Source organism: Pseudopodoces humilis, chromosome 3 (genome assembly GCF_049639895.1).
Source record: "Pseudopodoces humilis isolate 2021_Gansu_Grassland_sample_001 chromosome 3, ASM4963989v1, whole genome shotgun sequence".
Taxonomy (NCBI): Eukaryota; Metazoa; Chordata; class Aves; order Passeriformes; family Paridae; genus Pseudopodoces; species Pseudopodoces humilis.
Window position 1 is genome coordinate 44,917,405 of NC_142202.1, and position 19,526 is coordinate 44,936,930.

The window sequence follows — 19,526 nt, forward strand, 5'->3', positions numbered from 1 at the left end:
ACTGGTGCAGTTCTCCAACAAAATTGTCTCCTGCCTTATGGGGCTGGCTGATACACTGTACATATCAGGTACTGCAGTGAGACAACTGTCCTAATGCATCAGATTGGAAAAGAATTCACTTTTTTTTTTTTAATAAGGAGAACAAAAAAATAAAAGTCTGTAAAGTAACAGTTGCTTCCATCAGGTGCCTTGCATGAGCTTAATTTTACTTCATGAAGAAGGCAGCCTTATTTCACACCTCATTCTTTTCCTCTCACTGCACTTTAAAGTTGAAATAAAAAGAAGTCCCAGAACCTCAACGAATTACTTGCTGACAACTTAATTACTCTGCAGCCACAAAATATGCAAACATAATGGCTGTCAACACAGTGGTCTCGCTGCCTATCCTAGAACAACATTTTTTTACCATTACTCTCCATCCCCATAAAGTCCTACTCCCATGGGCAAAAGCAGGTAGAGAGCTGCTCAGAAAATGTAATTCTTCTATCCCTGTGCTGTCCAGTTTTACACCCCCACAGTAAAACCCTCAGGAACACTTATTTCACAGTTCAGTTTACTTTCTAAATAATTTAAATCATTGTAATTGAAAATAAGATACAAGCAACCACATTTTTCTACAGTTTTATTGACATCATCCTGGTGTGTGACTATACATCTCCATTCTGCTCATAGCTACAATGGCACTTTACTAGGATTGTTTTTGTAGTCAAGTTTCTTACAGTCTTCAGAAAACATATTTATAGACACCACTTACTGTATAAGTCCAATCATTCTAAACACTGTAAATCACTGGGACTTTTCCCTAGATAGTGCTACTTGAGGAAAAGGTCACACTACTCTCTTTAGATAGAAATTTGTAAAGGCAACTGAATTGAATTCACCTTCCAAAGAAAATAGGATTGTTAAAAATAGCTTCAAGAATTGGTATGACTCATTTAGGTCCCAGAAAAATCTGACTGGCAAAGACATCTACAATTTGATACTGTACTTGATATTTTCATTAAGACCAAAAGAATGTTTATGAAGAACTGAAAGTAAACTTTTACATTGCCCTGAAAGATAAGCATTACCTTGAATTTTTTAGTTTTTGGGGTTTTTTTTTAAATTTTAGGGACTTTTTTTAACAGAAATTGCACTACCTGCCAAAAATATTGTAGTTATGGGGTAAGTGTTGACATCTGAAGAAAAAAATGCTAAAAGCATGCAACACTGATACCAAATTTTAGCAGATGACATTTTTAATTGAAAACTGACTCAAAGGATAGTACAAAAGAGTTTCTTCTCCCTAAAGGGATTTTCAGATGCAGGTACAGGAATAATAAGGGGATCTTCTCCAATGTGTGCATCACAATATGCCAATAAGTCTGCTGCAGCCTTGGATACCTAATAGAGGTAGAAGAGAAAAGAGAACTACTGTAACACTTAAATCTGAACCAATCCTAATTGCATAAATATTTTTTCATAGAACAAATGATAATGGAAGCTATCATAAAACAAGGAGTAGATTGCTTTATCCTTTTAAATATTAGACACATCTCTCAATTTGCTCTTCCTACAGCTAGTAATCCTTACACACTTTTTATCTAACATAGTGACATAGATGATATCAATTGACATCATTCACATCAAGCTGTTCCTCTCCATCAGAAGGAGGTCAGGAGCACATAGTCATTAAAACATTTATATGTTAATCACCCATAAGCAATAAGGATTCTCCTTGAAGGGCCTGTTTCTACAGAGAAACCTGCTTCAGCTCTTACTCCCATTCATTGGTTTTAAGGTTTTCCACACACACTCTCTCTCTGTCCTTTGTTCCTCTGGTGGCAAAATAAAAAGTTCTTTAGACACATGATCATGGGATTAAAAAGAAATAATAGATCACAAACAAAACTTGAACACCATGATTCATAGCTCTCATTTAAGCTAAATACTGCTCTTTTCAATGAAGCAAGACTAATGTCTTCTGCTCAGTAAATTACTATAAGTAGTCCTTTATTCACAGTATTCATTTAAACTTGAGCACTACCTTAATATTTTTTAACTTCATATTTTTTTACTTCTAAAATAAATAATTCTCAAGTCTCCAAGTTCAAAACATGGGTTTTTGCTTACTGAAAAGTCTACGAAAATACAAATACATACAAAAATGTAGCAGTGTGTTGAATATTTGCAATGCAAGCTATGAAAAATGAAATATTAAACCTTGTAATTTTTTCAGCTTTGTGCTGTAAGAATATTGGTGGCAGTAGGCCATAGTGATTCATTTATTTTTCAAGAATTTAGAAAGTATATACAATTTTTTTTTGTTCTGCTCAGTCAATAAGATATTCACAGCTATCTGTATCTCTTTACTTTGGTGAATTATTGGGTTTTCAATATTCTGGTAGTTGAAAAAATGAATTCTAGTGTCTTTACAAAGAAGTCTTTTCTTTGAGCACCATGACAGCTTGTCCCCCTTCCAACACCAAGGTCAGCATGTTTGCACAACTAGAGTGAAGAGAAGAAACAAATCACATTTCTGATATTTTTCTAGCAGGTGTTTCATCAGTATTAGCTTTAAGCTTCCCCATGCCCTGCTTGTTTGCACATGGACCCAGCCCATAGCAGGCTTCAGATCAGACCTATGAAGTCAATGGGTATTGAATCAGAATTTGCATGAAATTTGAATGAACTTCTGAAGACAGTTACAGACTCTTTATTTCTTAATTTCTTTATTTTTAATTTCTGTATGTCTTTGTAGAATGCTTAAACCTATGGAAAACCTGTGGTTGGCACCCCACAGTGCCAACTATAGTATGGACTATCCCCCTAATGGAGAATATGAGTATTAAGGTTATTTAAAATAAGTTTGTCTTTGAACTGGCCTGTAAGACAAAAGGGTGGCAGAGACACTACATGTGAACAGAAGGCTGCTGAGCACAGGTGAAACAGAAAACATAACAAATCAGAAGAGATGTTCACAAGGACCAGTGCTTCTCAAGAAAGAAGCAGGTAAAACAAAAATTCATGGAAAGTTACAGACCTCAAAGTACAAAGGATTGTAATGATTTTCCTGTAATGATCTTTTTCATTCCATGCATGGGTAAACAACATCAGCCCAAGTCTATTGCTTTTCATTCAATGGAAGAGAAGTACAATTTCAGACTTTATTCTTAAAAGGGATAAACCCAATAATATAATTTCCTGTTTCTCTACATATTGTTGTGTAGTTGTCAATTGTGTATTGTTGTCTACATATTATATTGATACAATATAATAAACAAAAGGGAGTTTCACTAGAAAAAGCTCTACATACATTTTTGTATCTAACTTATCCTGTAATGCTGGTAGGAATGTTGTGAAGCAGAGCAATGCATTCACAGAATCACCTGGGTTGAAAAAGACCTTTGAAATTATCAAGTCCAGCCTTTGACCTAACACCACCTTGTCAACTTGACCATGGCACTCGGTGCCACATCAGGGATGGCAACTCTGCCACCTCCCTGGGCACCCCACTCCAATGCCCTCTCACCCCTTTCTGTGAAGAAAAAACCTTCCTTCAATGTCACAGTGTTTAAGTCACATTTCAGTTTGCTTTTAAACAAACCATAGTACAATTTATTTAAAAAAAAACCTGCAACAAGAAACTGAGGAATATGATCATTGTCACAAACTAAACCTACACTAGACCATATATTTTCTTTATCCTTTAAACAAATAAAAGATTTTGAGGGGAAAAATCCTCCCACTGAGATTACAGGAGTCATAAAAGTGAATTATAACCATTTCTTCACTAAAAGTAGAGTAACTTAGGCCTGCACAGTGGAATAATGACCATTCACAACAGGGAGTTAAACGAGCTGATCACAGTCCAGGAGCGATGAAAACACAAGTTCCTGCAGCTGTGAATGGTGTTGGCAAAGTCAGACCTGTGGCCCAAAAAAGAGCAAAATACAATACTGCCTCCAGCAAGTTTCCTGCTCAGTGTCATTATTGGGAAGAGCAGTGGTGGAAGGCCTGTGCACTGAGCGTAGCACCAAGGCTCCAGCAGGGATGGCTGCTTTGGCACAGGCAGCACCCAGAGGTGTGGGCTGTGCTGTACATGTTGGTGTGCTGATTGTCCCACTGTGCTATGGAAGGAGTCAAATGGAGCCCACTCTAGTGCAGCTTTTACTCGCCCTTGGGGTTATTTGTAGCCCAGCGTTGCTGGACAGCTTCAAAATAGCTCTTCCTAAGAATTAAAATAAATGCATGTGATTTGAATATTCAAATGAAGATAACACATTTATCATGTCAGCTTTCCTACTCAATATGGCTTGGTCTGCAAATTCAAAGTAATTTATACATACTGCAGAAATGGCTAAAGAAAAAAATCGGACTCCAGTTTGATTGATGAATTCTATCAGGAAGTTAACATTTCCATCTTAAAAAATCTTTTAAGGTGTATGGATTAGAAGAGATGGAGTACATAGGTAGCACACTGATCTCACATTTTGTAGAATTACTTTTACTCTCTGTATCAAAAACCACATCTGGTTATCAAATTAACAAAAGGGAAAAACAAATCTAACAAAACACTCAATCCTGGTGCTTTAAAGAATTAGTCTCAGGAGGACTGAAATTTTACCATTACATTTCAGATTTGCAGAGGTGATAAAAACTGCCGTAGTTAGAACATCCTGTTAGCTGCACTAATAATTATAAGCTTCAGTGACAGGGCAAAAGGCTGCAATTATGATGTCTTCTGCCTTGTCATGGATTGTGACTAATTACCATCATTGCTACAACACCCACTCTGCTTATCCTTTACATCTAAAACAAAGAGATTCACACACATTTATTGGCATTCTCACTGTTCATCTCCCAACACTATTCAGGACCAGTTAGGAATACTTCCTATCTTCCTAAGGAAAAAGAAAACAGAATGGTAACTGATACGCCAAGTGTCTTAAATGTCAGAGCACTCTTGCTTTTCTGCTTGCAAAGAGAAGATTAAGTAGTGCTTTATTCTGAGAACAACTCTGATAAACACCAATACTACCTTTGCTTTCTCAATTTTACTGCTAGCATCTTTAGAAGACACATCACTGTACTAGTCACAAGGCCACTGTTCATCTGATTTACTTCGATTGTTCCTACCTAGGAATATGCATTTCCAGCTTCCTTCTTACTTCTGTTATAACTCTAGTTGTTCTTTTGCCAGGTAAAACAGGTTCAGTCATGATCCTTCTGGGATTCCTATGGTTTACAAAAAACCCACAGTAATCCTCCTTCCAACTACTGACCAGTAACTCTGTCCTCCTCTTTTGAGTCATCCTGTTTCTTTCTCACCTCAGCAGCGAGTTGTTTGTGGAACTTCAGAACACAGCACTGCTTTGCTGCTCTGACTGGCAAGAGGACTTAAGAGGAGTCCTTAAATTAGTTGAAAATTCCAGAACACAGTGTGAAGTCAGCAACTATCAACCTACTTTTAACTACAACATTCTAATTGTGCAGACCCAACTCTTGCTGGTTACAGCAGCTACTGTGCTTGGGAAACAAAGTGCCTCTGCAGTAGAAAAATAAACAGGAACATCTGATTTCCCCAGTCAATAACACAGACACCTCTTCAATCTTGGCAATGTGGTCTTGCCTATTGTGGCAATAACAACTTGGCTATAGTTATTTGCAAAAGAGGGTTTAATTAAATTATTTGGAAAGCCCTGATCTTTTATTAAATGTCTAACTAGTTTAATCAGATGCAAAACACCAGAAAAAAAAGGAAGCAAGTTCATTTATCTGCCTTTACAGTGATGATTTAAGAACTTAAAATCTCCTGCTGAAACCACTGGAAAGCCTCTTGGTAAAATTTGGCTGTGCTGAAACACACACTTAAGTGATTCAGGATTAAAAGGCCAAGCAGATTTTAAAGGAATAAAAAGTCAATCAACTGCTTCTCACAATCCCTCATATGCTTGTTCAAAGAAATTCTAGAAATCAAGGCATTTTTTAAAAAATTTAGAAATTTTAGAAATCAAGGCTATATTTTTTTTATATTAGTATAGGAACCCTCTGAAATGTCAGATTTTCTTTGGTGTGCTCTTGGTCCCAGGCTGTTTCAAAAGGCAAACAAATTGCACTTTCAAGCTACCTGTTTTTTAGGTCTGCCACATTTGCTAATAACTGTGTTCTTTTTAATTAAATTGACTGTAAAAACAACCTGTGTCTTTCTTGCAGCTATGTCTTTCTTACATTCGTAATTAAGAATGTTATACACCCAACTAATGAAGCTATTTGAATAACTGACCTAATGATGTGGGACATGACAGTTACCACTGCGTATGTGGAAGCAGGTTTAAGACAATCCACTAAGTATCAACAATTTCAAATGCCAATAAACTGGGCCCTATTTTTCCAACCCTTTCCTCTGCCACCCACACCCTGCCTTGCCAGCTCTGTTCAGGCAGCTGCAATAGGACCTGAGTTGGGACCGACCAAGGCAGACCTTCTTTTACTGCAGGAAACAAACACCTGTCCCTGTGAACAGGTTATTTGGAAACAGGAATTTGTGACACACGAAGAAATAGAGAAACTACTTTTGTAAATTCAATGGTCTTACAGACATTGCTAAAAACTGCCACAAAACAGAGTGACTGAAATTTCTTTTTTCATATGAGCAAGACTGACCACTCATGGAATTGCACTAATATTTATGAATTGTAAATACTACTTTTCCAGCTGGTGAGTTTGTGATCTGAGGTTATTTTAAAAATCCTAAATATATACTATGCCTGCACTGACTGCATGCAGACTTTTAGCACACAGGATGGATGGACAAATAGACTGCATTAAGACTACATGAAGATTTTAATGTACAACATTTCTAAATTATCCTACTGACATAATAATCTCAGTTATAGTTTGCAAAAACTCAGATACAATTTGCAGAGAACTGGGTCATTTCAATGCATTACTTTTTAAAGATGGAAAGACTAAAAACTTCTTCCATGTAGAGACTGGATTTTTTATCAAAATAAGTATTCCTTATATTCAGAGGCAAAGAGCAAAAGAAATGATCATTGCTTTCTTAAAAAGTTCTGTGGCATTATTAGCTTCTAGGTGCTTGGTATTGCACAAAATTTTAGCCTAAAGGAAAGCAGAATGTCATGCAAGAATAATCCACAGGATTTTTTGGTTAAAAAAATTAAAACCTCTGTTTAATAGTGCCTTTAATGATAATATTTAATCCACATGTATTTAGATGAAACCAAATCTTCACATACAACATGTTATCAAGTGTGATGAATCACAACTTTGCACACTGCAATCATACACATTCTTTGTGCAATGATGCGTGCACTAAAACTAAACAAAGCAAAGCAATTCAGCTTGCGTCATCATTATTCAAAAATTTTGCAATACCTTAAACACTTATTCCAATTCTTAAAGGAGAAAAACCAAGAAACCAGAGCTGCACTTAAATTCAGCTACAGGTGACAAAGAAGAACACCCGTGCACCTGCTGGCTGATTTTAAGTATTTCACAAAATAGCGCTTTTGACAAATGTAACAGACACTCACACAGAAGCAGGCTTGAAGACAGGCTTTGGAAATTGCTTCACTAGAACCCACCAGTCAGTGTGTAACCCACAGTACTGAATATTGTTTAATTGCTCAACACAGATTCTTGATTTCTGCATTATTAAAAGCATGCTGTTCCACAAACTAGTCACTGAATTAAAAATATCAACAATAAGTCTAAGTTTACCTTTATTCTATCCATGTATGCTTCCATTTTTAATTGCTCCACAGCTTTCCTGGCTTGAGAAATACTGGTTGTACTGTTTGACATTAGTTCCTTCATTTTGTTTTTCCTGGAAGAGACAAAGTTGAGACCATTTAAAGAAGGGGTGGGAAATGCAGCAATCACTGAGAGGAGTTATCTGAACTCTACCCAACCCATTGCCCACCACATCAGCACTGCCAGGCTGTTGGTCACGAATACACAGCAGACAGCATTTATTTCTGTTCTCTTGCTCCATGGCACCTTTTTGCATGACATATTTGCATCCTCAATCGTCAGCATTCTGCCTGAATCCTGCAAATGACATACAAATGCAGAGCACATGACCATGACTTCAGTGTGAAAATGGTTGCCCTGGTTCACGTTGCCAACGCAGAACAGCTGCTCACAAGCAGACCTTGCAGGCATTGCACAGTTTGGCTCCACGCCCCAGTTACACCTAGAAACACCAAAACAAGCTCAGAAATATGTGCAGTGGAAACGAATGCCACACTGCTCCCAACGAGCATCAGAGAGAAATTGTAAGGTAGAGAATGAGTCAGAATTCTGACTATCAATAAAAGAAGTTTAGAAATGAGGTAACAGATTAAGAAGAAATAATGCAGTGGTTTCCAATGTTTATCTTAGACATCCCCAGCAAAGTGCAAAGGTGACTAAACCCAGTACAGTACGCTGCCCAGGATAGGAATGCTTTACTTCTTAATGGATTTGCAGCTCTTGGGAAGGGACATCTAGGTAAGGTATGTTAGCATTTGGTTCTGTTGCACTGCTACTCCCTGAGGGATGAAGTGTAAATCAGCTCGATATCCAGCAGTCCTCAGCACTGTTACCAAATGAGTAGAGACACATTCAGACCTTGACTAACTTACAATATTATTTATGCCAGAGGTGGTCTGCATGTTAGACCCCCTTGTGCTGACACCTCTACACAGCACTGGTCCAGCACAAGGAACAGTCACTATTTTGAAGTCACTGGAGGTTGGACCAAGGCCACATGGAAAGATGATGGGCTACAGATGTCCTAGGCAGGTCGCAGACTAGCTGTACTACCTAGTAAGATGATGCTGAGGTTCCAATCAGGCAACATTCTCCTGTGGTCCTTACCACAAGTGCCACCTGCAGCCAGATTAGTCTGGCACCAAGCCTCAGAAGTCAATGCAAAGTTCAGCAAAATGCAAAGGACACGCGGTGTGAGAGGCAGATGGGACACAGGAGAAAAACACGCACAAGGAGGCATTTTGCACTGCTGCTAAAGCAGTTTTAGGCTCAAGCCTTTCAAAATGAATACTTCCAGCTTATTTCTGGATAAGAAGCAAATACCTAGAACCACACAAACTTCTTTTCTTGAACCTTGATAGCTTACCTGATCCAGTCACTGGGGTGTAAGATACAAACAGGAAATAAAGTAGGACGCTGGAAATACTCTTGTAAAAAACCTGTATGTAAAATGTCCCTGCTAGACTCAAGAGAAATACACAATCCATAGTACAGAAAGAATGGAGGAATAATTTTTTAACTACTTTTATTTTGCAAAGCACAAATGCTCAGAGACAAGGCAAAGCCAGTTGTTTCTTCTCACAGCCTGGTATGAAACAGACTGCTTCTAAAAATCAGTAACCTGTGCTGCAAAACAGGATGGTGGAACACATATGCCATGGTGAGCCATGCTCAACACTAATTTGAAGAAACAATAGAATCTTTTTCTTTCAGGTCTAGTGTAATTCAAGGCAGGGAAATGCTACTTTAAAATACATTAATTGTGCCAAACAAAACAAGAGCTTTAACATATGCCAAGACAAAAAACAGGTTTTCTGCCTATACACGTGTCATTTGAATGTAACACAAGTTTCCCCCTTGCATGCTCTGATGAAATAAAATCATGTCAGAACACAGCAGGTTCTTTGTCTTCATCTTTGTCTACCATTTTTTAACTCATATTCCTCACAAAGCAAAGGACTGAATACATGTGGAGGAACTGGCTTTGCATAAAATGCCACGTACCATAGAAAATCCACAACCAAGCCACAGCCTCCAATCAATTTTGAGATGTGTTTTGACTTGCAGTGGAAAGTCAAACAGCAGAAAGGATACAAGACATTCACAAAAGAAGAAAGTTCTGAATTACAGCTCATCTCTGAACTTTATGTTTGACTCAACCCCCTCACTTTTAAGTATCAACCTACCCATAAAAATTAGAATAAACACGTCTAGCTTTGTTTACAAAATGATACCCCGACAAGAGTGAATCATTTAAATTTTATCACCCACACATCTACCTTACTAATGATCACAAAGTCAAAAAAAGTCAAAGTAGAGGCCCTTCTACATTTGCTACATACATTTAAATTAAACTGAATTAAGCAACTGCAACTCCTTGAACAGTCCAGAGAATTCCAAATCTCCTAATTTTTTCTGGCAATTCATTCACTCATACTGTAAAAGCTACAAACATTAGTGTTAGACAATTTGAACTGTCACTGACTACAACAAAGTTGGCAAGAACACAGGTCATAGTACTTCCAGCCAGTGTTTAAGCATTTACAGAATAAGGAATGAGTTAAGTCTAGAGCAGAATTTTGAAAAGGCTATTAGGCATAAAAATGCTTCTAAAAATTCAAACCATGTTTCTAAAGCAATGCCACAAAGATAATATATCCTTACCTATATTCTAAAACACCAAATAGGAACATTTAAAAAAAGAAAATATGTATCTTGCCTAATAAAGCATTTCACAGTATCAGAAAACAACCAGAATATGAGGCTTCATAAAAAAATAACTTTAAAAACAAAAAAAGTCTGGCACTAGACATTTCAGACACTGGAGAAAATTTCCACTTACCCCCAGCAAGAGGTTTGTTTATATTCTGAAGCATAAACATTTGTTCTCTTCCAAATCCTGTTCCAACCTTGGCCTTTACATGCATTTAAATATTTAACTACTGTATCTCCGGAAGTATTTAGCATCCGTTTAAGTATTTAATTTCAATTTTTTACAGACAGGCCTGGTTCCTTAACTTTGTGAGGCTGACTTCTCCTCACATACCAAGTTACACATACCTCTACCTTCTCTCACTCTCTGCAAACACATTACATATCTGTGCATCATTTAAGGCCCTACTACAAATGGTGTGATGATGAAAATGAGAATTGCACTCACTTTCAAACCAGGTTTTGATAAAGGTCCTTATTGCACACAAAGCTTTGTAGTGACACTTGATTCTGCTCTCCTTAGCATCTACAATAATAACCTTAATATTCTTTAATGAAATAAAATTGTTACTTTGAAATAAAGCTCTGGAGAGAACAGAAATTTTAATTACAAGAGAATCTATTACACACCCATCCTCTGGAATGTGAGGAAGCCTCTCCTTCAAACACCCTCTTGCAGGATGTGTTTCGTCTGAGGCTGCAGCCTGACAAATGGATCTGATCCTCTCTCTTAAGATGACACCTCTTAAACTGTCCAAGTATTCTCTAGGCCTTTATTCCCACAGGAAGACACATTTATCTTTGTATTGTACCTGGGTGGGCAGACAGGAGCATGGAATGGTTTATATTGGAAGGCCCCTGCAATGAGCAGGATCATCTACTATAACAAGTTGCTCAGGGCCCTATCCAGCTGACCTGGAATGTTTCCAGGGATGGGGCACCCACCACTTCTCTGGGTAACCTGTTACTGTGTTTCTCCACACCCGCCATAATTTTTTTTCTTCTTTATATCTAGTCTGAATCAACTCTCTTTTAGTTTAAAACCATTACTCTTTGTCCTTCCACAACTGGCCCTGCTAAAAATTCTGTCCCAGTTTTTCTTTCAACCCTCTTTTTATTACTGAATGGCTGCAATAAGGTCTCCTAGGAGTCTTTGCTTCTCTAGGATGAACAACTCTAACTCTTTCAGATATTCCTCATAGGAGAGGTGCTCCAGCCCCTTGATATCCTGGTGTCCTTCCCCTGGACTCACTCCAACAGGTCAGTGTCCTTCCCATGCTGGGGACCCCAGAGGTGGATGCAGTGTAGGGTCACACCAGAGCTGAGTAGAGGGGCGAAATCACCTCCCTTGACCTGCTGACCACATTGCTTTTGATGTTTAAAAGGAGCAACTCCTCCCCATCGTTTGAATTACCTAAAACCCCTTGAACCAGAAATTCTCAGCTGGATTTGCTCATTCCTGGCTGTTTTTACGGTGGATCAATACAGGCACACACACGGGTCCTGATAATCCCTGTAGTTACAGTAACTGTGCTATCAAGCAGCCTACTTGCAGTCTAAATGTTACTGCTGCAGCCAGCAGACCTGGATTATACAGGAGCTCATTTATCCAGCACAGTTTTGTGCAGCACACACAGTTCATTGACCTGGTCTCCGTTGACTCCTCTTTTTAGGGGAACACTGACCACACTAGCAAAAAACAGTGACAGCAGCTACACAGCCTTTTTTAGCCAAACAGCTTCTGCTGACTGGCACCCCACACCAGACAGCCCTTTCCTAAAGCATCACTCCTGCAAGCTGCGCATCGACAGCCTCCCTGCCAGCTGCATTTTCTGGTGTTTTGTTTACCTCACTTCATCCTTTTTCTGGGTGCACGTAACTCATGTGTGCCGAAGTTCCTTATTTCCCAGGCTCCTAAAAATGCTTGTGAAGAGCAGCTTTTCCTTTTTCGTTTTTACAATGGATGATTGTACCCAACAGCACTTCAAAGGCAAATTTATTTTATGATAATGCAGAAAGCTGCATAAATATTTGCAGGTATAGCTTGATGCTGCGTTGGGGTAAAGAGTGCAACCTTCACTTACCAAACATTATAAATACTTGTTAGTAAAATGCAGAAAAAGTCTAAAAACTTGAGTAACACAGAAGCAAAACTGAATTTTCAAGCTCTTTGGGATGGATTTCTATAAGCATCAGGGAAGAAAAGATGCAATTTCCCCCCATCTAGCTCCAAGTACAATCTTAAAATGCCATACCATAAAAGTGACCTCTAGAATTCAGTCTAAAAAGCCCTAAACCAAATTGCTGCCTTAATCTAAAGTGATGGATCTGAAATTACTAGATTAGAAAACCTAGGGTTGACAACTCTGAAGAACACCTCCCACACAAGCTCCGTACTTCTTAGACCACACAGCCCGATAGGAAAGTTAACCCAATCATTCAACTAAGTCCCAGTGACATTGGCGGGAATCATCCCTGGATAATGACCTGTAAATCACATTCTAAATTGAGGAAAGATCATCACATTTCATTATCCACTTGCAGGAACATAAACAGCAAAATTTACAGCCTCGCGGCTGTTCAATGCCAAACGGGTATACCGAAGAAATTAAAAGAAAAAAACAAACAAACAAACAAAAAGAAATTGAAAGAAACCCAACTTCCCCTGTTATCTCAGTTCTTACTCTAATATTTACAGCAACTGATGTAGCTCAGTAAAGAGAGAGGGAGGCTAAGGAATCCTTTTCTATTTCATGGCTGCACAAAGGAAAACAAGAAAATTACTTCAGCTTTTCACTCCATCTCCTAAGGAGAAGCTTAGTAGTAGAAGCAGAAATTATAAGATTAAAGACAAGAACGATTGTTCACGATAAGGAAAGAATGCAATTTTCGTACCATAAACGTGGTGACTTTGAAAATAACTTCTCCTCATCTAACTGCAAATCAGCGAAACTCCAACAGCTCAGTTCTCATCTAACACATACAGTCCTATATCGAGTCCATTGTCAAGTTCCAAATATTCTTGCTGTCATACCCAAATTTTTATTCAAAAATATGATCTTGCTTCTCAACATTAAAAAAAATCAAAGGAAACAATGGTTGAACTAATGTGATATTTCCCATAGACAATATTTTCGTGCAGTATTATTTATCATCAGCATACAGGTTACGTGAACATATAGCCCAGCAAACCATCAGATTTGGAAAGTCTGAGGCAGAAAGATTATTCCTGGCTACTGTTTTACCCCTTTAGCTAATTTTGAAAGCTAGCTGTGAGCTTTCAAAAAAGTACACAGGGAATTTTGATTATTCCACTTGAACCCCGCTTACACGTATGTGAACAGAATTGTAACCCACAAGGTAGGGAGAGCGCCTGCGGGAAGCTCGGCACTGCATCTCCTGCAGGGCAGAAGCGTTTTTCAAGTTGTTATTCCGAGTTTTCTGTCTCACTGCACTGCCCTAATGGCTCTGCTGTGCAGCAGCTCCCAGCGCTACACATCAGCGATTACCGCCAGCAGCAGCCGGGCAGCGGGAGTTGCTCCTCCGTCAGCGCCAGCCAGTCCGCAGGAAAAGCGGACACTTCCTTGAGCCTTCGCCCCAGGCATCTGGCGGAGGAAGGAGCACGCCGGGCAGAGACCCCCTCCCCGCCGCCCGCGGGATACCTGGGCTCGGGGCGGGTTCTCGGAGAAGGATGTTCCCCGCCGGTGCCAGCGACAACGGAGCCCAAAGCCCGAAGCCGACTCCTGCGGATAACCGGGAAACTCCGGCTCGCGCGGCCGCCGCCTGCCCTCGTCTATCCGCAGCAGCCCACGGGAGCAGCGGGGCGCGGCCCCGAGGGTTTCCCAGGACACCGGCGCCCACCGCGGCCACGGCGAAAGCCCCGCGCTGAAACCCCGACCCGCCCTGCGCTGGACGCCCCTCCCGGCACCTTCTCCCGGCCGGCCCCCGGGCACTCCCTCCCTCTGTCCCTCCCTCTGTCCCTCCCGCTCTCCCTCCCTCGCCGTGCCGAGCGGCCGTGGCACATGGCGCGGCGGGGCGGGGCGGCCGCAGGCCCCGCTGCCACCGCCCTCACGCTCGGCCTGCCTCCGGCCCTCCCCATTCCTGCCGCAGCCGTCTCCTGCCCCGGCTCCAGCAGGCGCTAGGGAGCGAGGGATCGTTCAGCTATTCTCAAAGAGAATCACAGATCACAGAAACAAAGTCAATTCGGTTGGAAAAGACCTCTGAGATCATCGAGTCCAACCTTTAATCGAACACCACTCTCTCAACTAGACCGTGGCGATAAGCACCATATCCAGTCTTTCCTTAAACACATTCGGGGACAGTGACTCCAGCACCGCCCTGGGCAATCCATTCCGAAGTTTAATCACCCTTTACGGGAAGAAATTCCTGCTACTGTCGAAATTGAACCTCCCCTAGCACGGCTTGAGGCTATTCCCTCTCATCCTATCACTCGTGACCTGGGAGAAGAGTCCGGCCCCTACCTGGCTACAGCCTCCTTTCGGCTGGTTGTAGAGAGCAATTTTTCCTCTTCTCCAGGCTAAACATGCCCAGCTCTTTCAGCCACTCCTCACAGCACCCGAGTTCCCTTCACCAAGTTAATTTCCCTTCTCTGGACACACTCAGCGCCTCAGTGTCCTTCCTGAACTGAGGGGCCCAAAACTGAGCACAGAATACTCAAGGTGCAGCCTCAGCAGTGCTGTGCACAGTACAGTCGCTGCCCTGGTCCTGCCGGCCACACTATTGCTGATCCAGGCCAGAATGCCACTGTCTCGCCTTGTCAAGGCTAGTATGTCAGAATAATCCTATTCAGCTTCATAGATCAATTTTTATATGCTTCTCCCTATAAAAGCTGTATGGATCAGCAGCATTTAGAAGTGCCAATTAACATTTTTAACTGAAAATTTTGTCAGCCGTGATAACCTGTTGGCAGGATCACCAGAGTCTCATTAATTTTTTCCCTAGTAAGATGGCTGTTCCCTCTGGAGCGGTGTATGTTCTCTCCTACCTGCCCTCGACACTTTTTCTCACTCCATCATAATGGAGCAGAATTTCTAAGTAACATTTGTTTTCCATATGGAAGAGATCAAGGAAGAGTCCTATTTTTAAAAGGTGCTCTGGAACAAGGGCAGCCTTTTCTGAGTCAATGGCTTTTGGGGTAGGAGACGCAACAGGAAGAATGTAAACATCACTAAATATACATAGGTATGTTCACAAGCCTCCCATAACTAGAGTTCGAGAAACTGATGGAAACCTCAGTGGCCTATGCTGCTGCTCTTTCATTCATGTTCAACTACATCATCAGTCAACAAAAGGCCTCATTTCATAGACAAAGGATTTACATGCTGTTAGACAATGGCACATTAGATGGTTCCAATCATGAGACTGTTGTCATCGGTTTTTACTACTGGATTCCAACAATTTTATGACTTAAGCCAAAATATAAAGGTGGGAAATGGCTGTTTTAAAATGTATTTTCATCATATAATACACAGATATTTATTTTAAATTGTCTTCTTTTAAATCTGCAAACTCTTACCTTCCACCACAACCAAGAGTTTCCCCTACAGGTTCTAGAGGCAATACCCATACAGCACAAATTTCTATTCCTTGAATTTACATGAACTTGGCTCTAAACCACATTTCATTTTTAATCCTTTTTCAAAATTATGAAATACAAAACAGAGCCTATTACAGAAATCCTGATACAGAATCAGTGCCTTTCCGACCCCACTCTAGAGCAGTAATGGCAAATAAATCTCTAAACAGCAGTCACTTGTAACTCGTTTGTAACTTAATACAGCAACAAAGTAAAAAAAGGTGTCTGTATGTACAGAGGCTTAAATATTCCAGTGGATATTTTTCAAGGCAAGCAGAGCTTTTAAATAGTAATTGTTTGATCCCTTTTGTAATAGAGTAGCAGCATATGGAAGCGTGGTTTCCATTTTCATATGCAAGAAGGAAAAAAACCCAAGACAGCTTTAATCAAAAGAAGTCATGAAGAAATTAAAAGGTAAACTAAATATTTGTTAGTAGTAAGACAGATGCTATTTCCCCCACCACTCCATGGTTATCTTTTACTATAATATTTTTGCTTAATTCAGTTCAGGCTTTTTTATTTTTCCTTCTGTTCACTGTCATGGGTTTGTCTAAGCAGTGGATCTCTAAATGCAAGATCAGAACTCCCTTTCAGTAATGGGTTGGAACACAAGTGAATATCCAGCAATTGCTTCCCCTTTCCTTTTTCTCCATGTCTCTCCACTATCAGAACATCAAGGTCTGGATTTAACACAGAATCCTGCAATCAGATAGATAGGCCTTTCCCCATGAACCTCTCCCAAACCCTGGCTTCCAACAGGAAGAGCCTCACATACTGTCAGATGCCTCCCCGAGATCCCAGTCTACCAATTTCCACCCCTCTTTCTGAGAATCCAGAGAGAAGTTGCTTTTCTGCCTTTGCAGCTCAGAGAGGTTTTCAGTGACAAGGCAGATGGAAGGAAGGGGAATGTCTCTGCTTTGAAAGCCATAATTTAATCCAAATTCTAGTCATGCATCCTAGGGGAAGGAAGGACATGTGCACACATGTGCAAAGCGATATGCCTAGTTTCCCACTTCCCATCTCACATTCCCCCCACCTTCAGTTAGACAGACACAAGATGCAGTCCATAAACAATTTTCCCACTCCATGATTTTTAAAATATGAAGGACAAGGGAATCAGCAGAAACTGATCTGGAGCAAGGTGTGAAAGATTCCCTAAAAGAAGAAAGTTGCAACTAAGCCAAAAACATGTTTCTAATCATCTCAAAATGGTTTGATACAAAGATCTGTTTATTACCCAACAATGTGACAGTGTATATACAAATACAGTGTGGAATGTGACATTTACAGGAAATTTAAGTACATCATGCACAGACACTATTGCAATGTTATTTTAATAGTTCCAGAATATTAAGCTGAATAAATATTCCTTGCTTCAAAAAATCATTTTTACTTTTACATAAAAATATATAATATTGCACTCTTTACAAGGCCAGCAGTTTTGCATATTGATTTGTAACAAGTGGAATTCTACTTTATAAAAAAATAAGCCTTTGTGAGCAACACCCCAAAACAGGGAGCACAAAAGCACCCCAAAACCACAATGTTTGTCTTTTTCTTTTAAACAAAGCACATCACATCAACATGAGCCAGGAAGCTTTTCAGTCTGTATGTGGACCTTACATTAACATTTAGACAGAGAAAAATATGACTACAGCCATCCCATACAATGCTGCTACAATAATATGCAGTTTAAAACTCAATCCATACAGTGTGCAGCCACTTGCTTAATTGAACCAATGATGAGCCTTTGTGTCTTGAACTAAGAAAACATTTTTCTTAAGTTTTTCTAGTTTGTAAAGTTCTTCAACCAGGAAGTCTCAAGAATTTCTGAAGACTGTCTGGAATTTTCAAAAGAAGTGTAAAGACTGTGTGTGTGTCACCTTCGTCACGACCTGACGATTTAATGTAAAGTGTTCCGAAAGCATATGAGCCTTAGACATGAGAAGATACAGCAGTCTGAACGGCAATAGCAGGACATGTCAGTGATAAAGAAGCAAAGCAATTTAAAAGGAAAATGTAACTACATCAGACTTGCGTAGCATTCTTGCTTTACCATTCGCATGACTAGTAGGCACTCAGTCACGGTGCCAGATTTAGAGGTCTTCAAATCCATCAACTGAAATACTAATTTTTCATGTGGCCTAAGACGTCAAATTTGTTAAGCTGTTCATGACAGAGGCTTATTTTTTCCCCCTCATAAAATAGCACCCAGGAACACACAAGAGATTTGCACAGCGCATCTGTGTGAACCTTTCTGGATCATCTGATGCTTATGAACATTGATTATTCAAGCAGTTAGATTCAAACATTTTACAGTGTATTGAACCTCAATGACACTGGAACAGGAGCACATCTGTGCCTTCTTTAACACCTCTTTTTAGAGCTCTGGAAGATAAGCTGTGCATGTACATAATAGATGTTCTGCCACAGAACTGGGAGAGCCAACTATCACAAACAAAATTAGGGAATTCACACTGCACTGTGATCTAATCATTGTTTCACGATGCCATGAGGTGCCTACCCATCACTAAGACGAACATTTTATTGTCGTCTGCCGCAAAGACTATTCCACTAACAGAGAAGATGGCAAAAATTACAAATATAAAGATAGCAGAAATTTGATTTTTAGCATTACGATACCATAAGATGGTGCAAAAAACACCTACTAAGTTCTTGCTTCTCAAAAAAAGCAATTTTAAATGGTTGTTGATTTTTAGGTTTTGGATTGCTTATCCCAGAGCTAACCATATCACACTCAACTGATCAGATATACATATGCTGACATTTGAATAGATATTTACAGAATTTGATGCTGCTGATATTTTACATACTAAGAGGGGGAATAAGCATAATAATTTTTTTTAAATACTTCTGCACAAGAAGTGATTTAAAAAAATACTGTTGGTGTTTTATATTGCAGCATTGAGCATTTCTTAGTCACTTTGCTGGCATTGGATAATATGACCAGAGCTTCTTGATGACCTGGATATGCTTCAAGTTTGTGCATGCACATATGCAATCTTACAACCACCTTAGGCTGCTCTTTAAAAACAAACCCCACCTGTTCAGTCATTCTAGGGACATTCAAAGTACTTCAAAGTCCAGTTAAATAAGAGCTCCTATAACCTATTTGGATTAAAGTGCATCAGAGACATGAGTTAGCAGCAGGCCCTGCCATCACCCAGCTGCGTAGCTGCTGAGGAAGGAGTAGAACATGGGCAGCTTCAAGCGCTGCTGGTCCTTGCGGCACCAGGCAATGACATTCCCGTCACTGTTAGCCGTGAACAAGTGATGGCCGTCACAGGAAAACGTAAGGCTGCAAAAGAAGGATTTATATTTATACCAAATGTGGCTATTCATAATGCTAGAAGACCTTAAAAACCCATGAGAGTTCAGCGAACAAAGATGAGCTGTCAGGGGAGGCCCCGTGCCTACGTTAACACAGCAGTATATGCTA

General features: G+C 39.9%; 1 protein-coding gene across 3 annotated transcripts in view; it reads right to left on the minus strand.

Moving 5' to 3' along the window:
• Window positions 1-605: 605 nt before the first annotated feature.
• LOC102112723 (guanine nucleotide-binding protein G(I)/G(S)/G(O) subunit gamma-4) overlaps window positions 606-19,526 on the minus strand; it is a 94,213-nt gene continuing 75,292 nt past the window's right edge. Inside the window, exons 1-3 of one of the 3 annotated variants that reach the window (XM_014263387.2) lie at window positions 14,133-14,360; window positions 7,726-7,831; window positions 606-1,383 (exon numbers count right to left, since the gene is read on the minus strand). In XM_014263387.2, the coding sequence (XP_014118862.1) occupies window positions 1,255-1,383; window positions 7,726-7,821 (225 nt within the window). In that variant the 5' untranslated portion in view covers window positions 7,822-7,831; window positions 14,133-14,360 and the 3' untranslated portion in view covers window positions 606-1,254. Of the gene's footprint in view, window positions 1,384-7,725; window positions 7,832-7,927; window positions 8,043-14,132; window positions 19,386-19,526 lie in introns of those variants that run through there. The other 2 variants (XM_088052332.1, XM_014263509.2) reach the window with 2 other exon arrangements.